The sequence below is a fragment of the Hipposideros armiger genome, unplaced genomic scaffold, assembly GCF_001890085.2.
Source record: "Hipposideros armiger isolate ML-2016 unplaced genomic scaffold, ASM189008v1 scaffold_17, whole genome shotgun sequence".
NCBI classification, from domain to species: domain Eukaryota; kingdom Metazoa; phylum Chordata; class Mammalia; order Chiroptera; family Hipposideridae; genus Hipposideros; species Hipposideros armiger.
Genome location: NW_017731367.1, coordinates 7500368 through 7506786, shown reverse-complemented (window position 1 = coordinate 7506786; position 6419 = coordinate 7500368). Strand labels below are relative to the sequence as shown.

At 61.0% G+C, this 6419-nt stretch overlaps 1 protein-coding gene across 5 annotated transcripts in view; it reads right to left on the bottom strand.

The window, feature by feature from the left end:
• Positions 1–813: 813 nt before the first annotated feature.
• GPR35 (G protein-coupled receptor 35) overlaps positions 814–6419 on the bottom strand; it is an 18979-nt gene continuing 13373 nt past the window's right edge. For 3 of the 5 annotated variants that reach the window (XM_019627967.1, XM_019627975.1, XM_019627960.1), the window contains exon 2: positions 814–3507. In XM_019627967.1, the coding sequence (XP_019483512.1) occupies positions 2580–3497 (918 nt within the window). In that variant the 5' untranslated portion in view covers positions 3498–3507 and the 3' untranslated portion in view covers positions 814–2579. The other 2 variants (XM_019627942.1, XM_019627952.1) reach the window with 2 other exon arrangements.

The window sequence follows — 6419 nt, the reverse complement described above, 5'->3', positions numbered from 1 at the left end:
GCTAGCTTCTCCCCTCCCGCTGCTTTCACTTCCTCCACCCCAGGGAGGCAGCCCTGGCAGGGCTCAGCTCCAACCTGTGCAGATGTCACATCAGCTGTGCCCCTGAGCCATAGGACCCTCAGAATCCTTCTTAATACAAGGATCTAAGAGCCTGCGGCCACCTGGCCAGAACTGCTCTTTCCTGCTGCTGGTCTCACTGGCCATCAGGGAGACGCCGCCTCAGTCCCACAACGCTGGGCTGGAGCCAAGTCCCAGGCCTGGTTCCCCTGCCTCTCTGACCCCCGTCTGGCCAAGGACAGGACGAGGTGCTTCTGCCCGGCCCTGCATCTCTGTCCGCACAGTGGGCAGCCCACCCTACAGTAAGAATTGTCGACGAAAAAACATCCAGCCTAAGAGAAAACTTATAAGAGTTTATTTGAGCCAAATTGACGACAACTGCAGGGAAGCAAAGTCTCAAGGGATTGAGAAAATGATCTGGAAAATGGCCGTTGTGCAACTTACTTTATACATAAAATCAAAGGAGGAGGGTTACATGAAATCCTTTGGTTGTAGATTAAGGGGGTGGGAGAAAGCAAAGCGGGGAAATCTCTGGGATTGGATAAAAAATAAAATGGAGACACACTTCTTTTACATTGGCAGGTACATCATAGTTAATAGCATTTTACAGCACGTAGAGATAGTATTCAGGGAACAGGATAACAATGAGGGACTTTGTAGTTTCCTGCTCTGCTGTGGTGGGTTGTGCCCCCTGGGGGGTCTGGGAGAAGAGATGACTCTGATATTGTAAGGGTGTGTTATCTTAGATGCAAAAAGACACAGACAGGCTCACTTAAGGTGAAGACTGACCTTTGTCAAGGAAGCTACAGGCCAAGGATGTGACTTCCTGCTGTGACCCACCTAGTTAGGAATTGTTATGTTCACGCCATCCTGTGTGGTTATTTTCAGTCTCCTGAGCTTGTCAGGTTTAACATGTGGCCCCTTTTCCATCCACAGAATCATCCCACGGACTCCTGCATTCCTTGGAAATCAGACCCCTGGAGGCCCAGGGTGGTAGAAGCCGGGGGCTGGACACTGTCCACTTGACCCTGCCCCCAGGACGGCGGGGCTGTGAGGGCAGCGGGCAGGGTTATGGGGGCTGTAGGGCGAGACTGGGGTGCAGACACACGGAGAGACTGGATGGGGTGAGGGGTATGGGGAGCCGTGGGGAGCACTCCTGGGGACATAGGGTGTGGAGAATTTGGGGGCAGCGGGATGGGGCTGTGGGGTTAGTCGAAGGCCACCATCTGTGTCTAAGGGCACAGGAGGGACAGGGGGCAGGATGGAGGGAAGAGAGGATGCAGCCCTGCCCACGGGGGGCCACCCGCAGCCCCGCCATCGCTCACACCAGAGTCGTCTCGCTTGTGTTTACCCCACTCCTGCCCCACTGGACACACCTGGCCACCCTGCGCCTTCCTGGCACAGAATGCATCCCCAGCTCTCCTGGGCGCCCACTAGTGGGCAAGGTGGCCAGAGGCCACCAAGGGCATGGGTTCTGAGGAAGGGGACACAGGCGGGGTTCCCCCTGAGGAAGGGTGAAGGCGGCAGAGGCTGAGCACTGGGCAGGGAAGGCCGGGCCTGCTAGGATGTGGCCACCATTCTCCCTCCCAACGCAGCGGGGAAAACAGGGCAGGGAGGTAGTTCTGTGCCCGATGACACAGAGGTGGAGGGAGACAGAGCTGGCCTTGAACCCAGGCCCACCTTGGGCCGGCACAGGGGCCTCTGGCTGCTCCAACTTGAGTCTGGCTGCCCAGCCCCATCACGGAGGCCGAGGAGACGCGGGCACAGCACAAAGCCACCTGGCTGGGCACCCAGCCCTCCCTGCACCGGGCAGGGGGTCGGCATGAAGGAAGCACAGGAGAGCGCCCGGCGACAGACCCCGCCCGTTTCCCACTGCCCCCGGCCTCCCCCCACCCTGTGGCTTCTGTGTGGCCCCTAGGGGTCGAGGGGTCGGCTGAGAGGCCCTGGGCCTCACTGGCAGGAGGAAGCCAGGCCGAGGGCCTTGAGCACCCACCAGAATTCAGATGGGTGGGGAGCAGATCTGAGGGCCCAAGGAGAGCCCTGGGTAGAAAGCCCTAGGGAGTCATCTGGGGAGATGCCCTGGCCCCCCCACCTCCCACCAGGCGAGCACGGGCAGCAGCTGCACAGCCCTGTCAGGGCCAGCCCTGGTGGACAACTTTACCCAGCCCCGTGGGCTGCATGAGAAGGCTGGCGGTCGGAGCCTCGCACAACCCAGCAGGTGCACCGGCCCTGGGCACCGCAGGTGTGATCCCTGTCCCAGGTCCCTGGGTTGGCCTTGCTTTGCTCAGGCCTCAGGCCTCTGGCCATCCCTCTCCATCTCCCTCTTCCATCCCAGGGGTGGAGGTGTCACCTCCCCAGGCCCTGTGCCTGGGACCCCCGTGCCCAGCAGGCCTCTTGGAGAGTGCCCACAAGCCATGGCGAGTGTAAGGCTGATCCTGGGCCTACTTGCTGCTTGTCACAGAGCCCCCAGCAGGCCGCACCCCGGAGAGCCGGAGCCTGGCTCCCCACACCGGCGCTGGCCCCTAGGACAGAGTCATACACACCGAGTCCTGGCTCTTGGGAGCCTTGGCAGTGGGGAGACTGGCCAGTGGGGACGCCTCCTGGAACTCCCTGGCCATGTAGTAGTAGCAGATGGCGTCCAGGCAGCAGTTGGCATCTGAGAACTTGCTAGTGATGTGGAGGGCATCGTGGATGGCACAGGTGTTGAGGCCTGTGGCCAGGCGCCACGTCAACACCACGTGCAAAGGCAGGAAGCAGACCAGGAACACGGCCAGATTCGCCCAGACCATGCGGGCAGCCTTCCGGGTGGCCTCCGCCTGGCCCGAGTCAGTGTCCGGCCTCTGGCCCAGGGCGGTCGCCAGCTGCAGAGAGCAGAAGACCAGCACAGCCAGCGGCAGGTAGAAGCCCAGCAGTGAGAAGGCCACGGTGTAGGGGCTGTGCCGGGACCGGTTCGAGAAGCAGAAGCCACCTTCCTGCTCCCTCAGGAGCCAGCGAAGCACCAGAGAGCCCATCACCAGCACCCAGAGCACCACGCACACGGCCGCAGCCCGCCTGGGGGAGCGCAGCCCGCGGGCATACAGTGGGTGCCGCACGGCCACGTAGCGGTCCACGGCAATGGCCACGATCAGGCTGATGCTCATGTACCTGTTGGTCAGGTAGATGCCCTGGGAGACCTGGCAGAACGGTGTGTCCTCGGAGTGGTCCTTCAGGGAGTAGAGCATGAAAGGCAGGACGCAGAGCAGGCAGAAGTCGGCCACCGCCAGGTTGACCATGTACACGTGGGCCTCCGTCCATCTGCGCAGGCGGCAGCAGAAGACCCAGAGCGCCAGGCCGTTGAGCGGCAGGCCCAGCGCCAGCAGCAAGCCCAGGTAGACAAAGGTGAAGTATGTGAACGCCGGGGAACTTCTGAGCTCGCTGAAGGAACAGTTACTTCTGTTCATGGTCCTGGGGCTGCAGGAGGGGGAGCAGGAGGTGAGGAGGGCAGGCAGGGCCTGACGGGAGCCCGGGAGGGGGGGGGCTAGAGACATGAGGGGTGCAGGAGGCTGGCCCCCACCCCTTATCCAGGAGCCCAAAACTCACCTTCCCAAAGAAATCATAGAAACCCTGAGAAGCTCTCAGGTACCCTGCAGGCCAGACCCCTGCCCACAGGACGGGTGAGGAAACCAAGGCCTTCAGAGGCCAGGCAGGCCCGAGGTGACACAGAGTGAGCAGCCCAGGCCTGGAGCCAGACCCCTGCCCTCCTCTGCCAGGCCCTGCCCGCTGCTGGGCACAGAGGAAGGCACCTCCAGTCCCAACCAAGCCAGCTCTCAGGTCCCGAGAGGCTCCTCTCTGCCAGCTGTCAGGACAGGGAGCCCAGGGAGGGTGGTTACCGCCACCCTCTGCCCCAGCACCCCCGCATCCGGGCGGCTCAGAGGTGGCTCCAAGACGGGCCCAGGACAGAGCCCGGAGGAAGGTTGCCCCCTTCATGCCCTCCCCAGACCTGGTTGCAGGAGGTGCCCACATGTGAGCGACACCTGCACCTCCGCAGGTTGGTCAGCACCTACTCCACCTGCTCTCCTGCCAGCAGAGGTCCAGGACAGCAGGGGCTGTGGTTCCGGACAGCTCCCCAGAAAACGCCGGACCCCTGGCCTTCCTCCTTCCCTCCCTTCCTCTGTCTCTCTCTCCCTCTCTGAGTGCCCGCCCACCCTGACCTGTGCCCCATCTGACCTCAGCGTTGCACTGGGCAGCCTCCACCCCATCGTTGGCAGGTGTTGCCACCTCACCCTCTCCGTCCACGCTGGCCTCTCGCTCCCCTGGATGCGCTCCGCAACGCAGCCCAGGAGGGCCGGGACCAGTCCATCAGGGGTGTGACCTCCAGGGCGTGGCACAGGCTGCTGACAGCCTTCTGGGCTCACCTGAGCTGGACCAGCCTTGTCTGGAAGCACCTGAGGGGTGTGGCCTTCCTGCCCCAATGAGCACGGGCCCTCTGGGGGCTTCCTGCCTTTTACCTGGGGCATCCAACGGGGCCAGTCCACCCAGGGAAGAGCCCAGGGCCAGGCTGGGCTGGTTCTGCTCCCCTGCCCCTCCCCACACATGAAGGGAAGAAATATCCAGAACCCAGCGTCTGCAGTCATTAGGTTCATGGGGCTGGGGGAGGCGCTCCTTTCATCCACCGCGGCCCCCTGGGAACCTCCAGACTCAAACCATTAGGGACGCCGGAACACAGATTTCAGCCAGAAACAGCAATATTCCACCACGTGCTCCATTCCATCCCTTTTGAATTTCAAAATGGCACATTGGTCAGCAATTAAAATATCAGACCATTTCGCCCTGTGTAAAATCTCTATGCATTCTGACGATCTCTCTCATTTTCGAAAGGTTCTGCTTGTTCTCTGCCCTGTCTGAGTGACGCCTCACTCTGTGCAGGACCTGAGGTCCCTTGGACCACGAGCCAGGCCAAGTTCTGCAGACCCCCCCAGAGCCCACTGGGACCGACTGCTGGGGCCCTCCCTTCTTGCCCGCCCTGTCTTCCCAGCTGCAGCCCACCCAGAAACACCTGTGACCTGCCAGGCCAGCTCTGCGAGGTCCTCCACAAGCCCAGTGTCCCTAGAACCTGCTGGGACTACCCCGTGACTCTGCAGGGGTGGCTGCCACAGGGGGTCCTCTGTGCCATCAGCACCATCTCCCTCCCTCCCACACTGAGCTGGGTCCAGGGCCAACCCCTCACTGTTCCGGCCAGCGGTGCCTGCAGCATGGTCAACTGCTGACCCTCCCAGATGACCACGCCCTGCTGATGGGGCCTCATCTCTGTCCTTTGAGGTGCTTTGCAGAAAAGCTTGGGAAGTCAAGTCCCAGGTCCCACCCAAATGGCATGAGGTCCCCAGAAGCCACTGCATATCCCTGTCTGCGCCTGGCCCCAGCCTGGGGATGTGTGTCCAAGACAGAGACCCCGGCTGGCCTCCTGCCCAGATATGCAGGCCCGTCCCCTCCCACAGACACTGTTCGGCCTAGCCTAGGGGTAGCTGGGGCTTCCCTGCAGTCGCCCAGGGCTCAGAGCGCTCAGCTGCCAGGAGCCCTGCCGTTTCCGGCCGGGGCAGGCTGCTGTGAGAAGGATCAGAGGCCTGACTTCCCCTCAGCCTGCCTCCCGCACAGGAAGTGGAAGCTACCCTCCGACCTGCATTGTGCAATCACATGGGGAGAAATCTGCGCGTGCATTTGGAAGGCCCACGGACGCTGCAGCCTCCCCCGGGCCCCTCCTGTCTGCCGACTTCCTGAACGGGATCTGGGGTAGGGAGTGGGGTACAGACCCCCATTGCCTGGGCACCGTAGAGGCCTCTGGAGCTGAGACTCCACAGAAGAAACACCCCAGGACCCAGTACAGGTGTGTGTGAGTGAAACAAGTTTCACAAAATGTGGGGAGGCTGTGGAGAAAAGGGGACCCCTTGGGCACTGCTGGTGAGAATGCAGATTGGTGCAGCCACTTTGGAAAACAGTGCCGAGGTTCCTTAAAACATTAAGGGTAGAACTACCTTAGGACCCAGAAATTCCTCTTCTGGGTATCTACCCGAAAAACGTGACAACACTAATTTGTAAAGATATCTGCACCCCCATGTTCATTGCATCATTATTTACAATAGACAAGTTATGGAAGCAACTTAAGCCACAAGTGTCCATCGATAGACAAACGGATCAAGAGGTGGTCATACACACAATGGAATACTGCGCGGCCATAAAAAGATGAAATGCTGGGCCGGCTGAGTGGCTCAGTTGGTTAAGAGCTCGCTCAAGAGTCTGAGCTCTGAGCAACAGCGGTTCGAGTCCAGCCCGAGCTGAGCAGCCACTGAGCTGCCAACAGGTAGCAGGATGGCTCAGCTAAAAAAAAA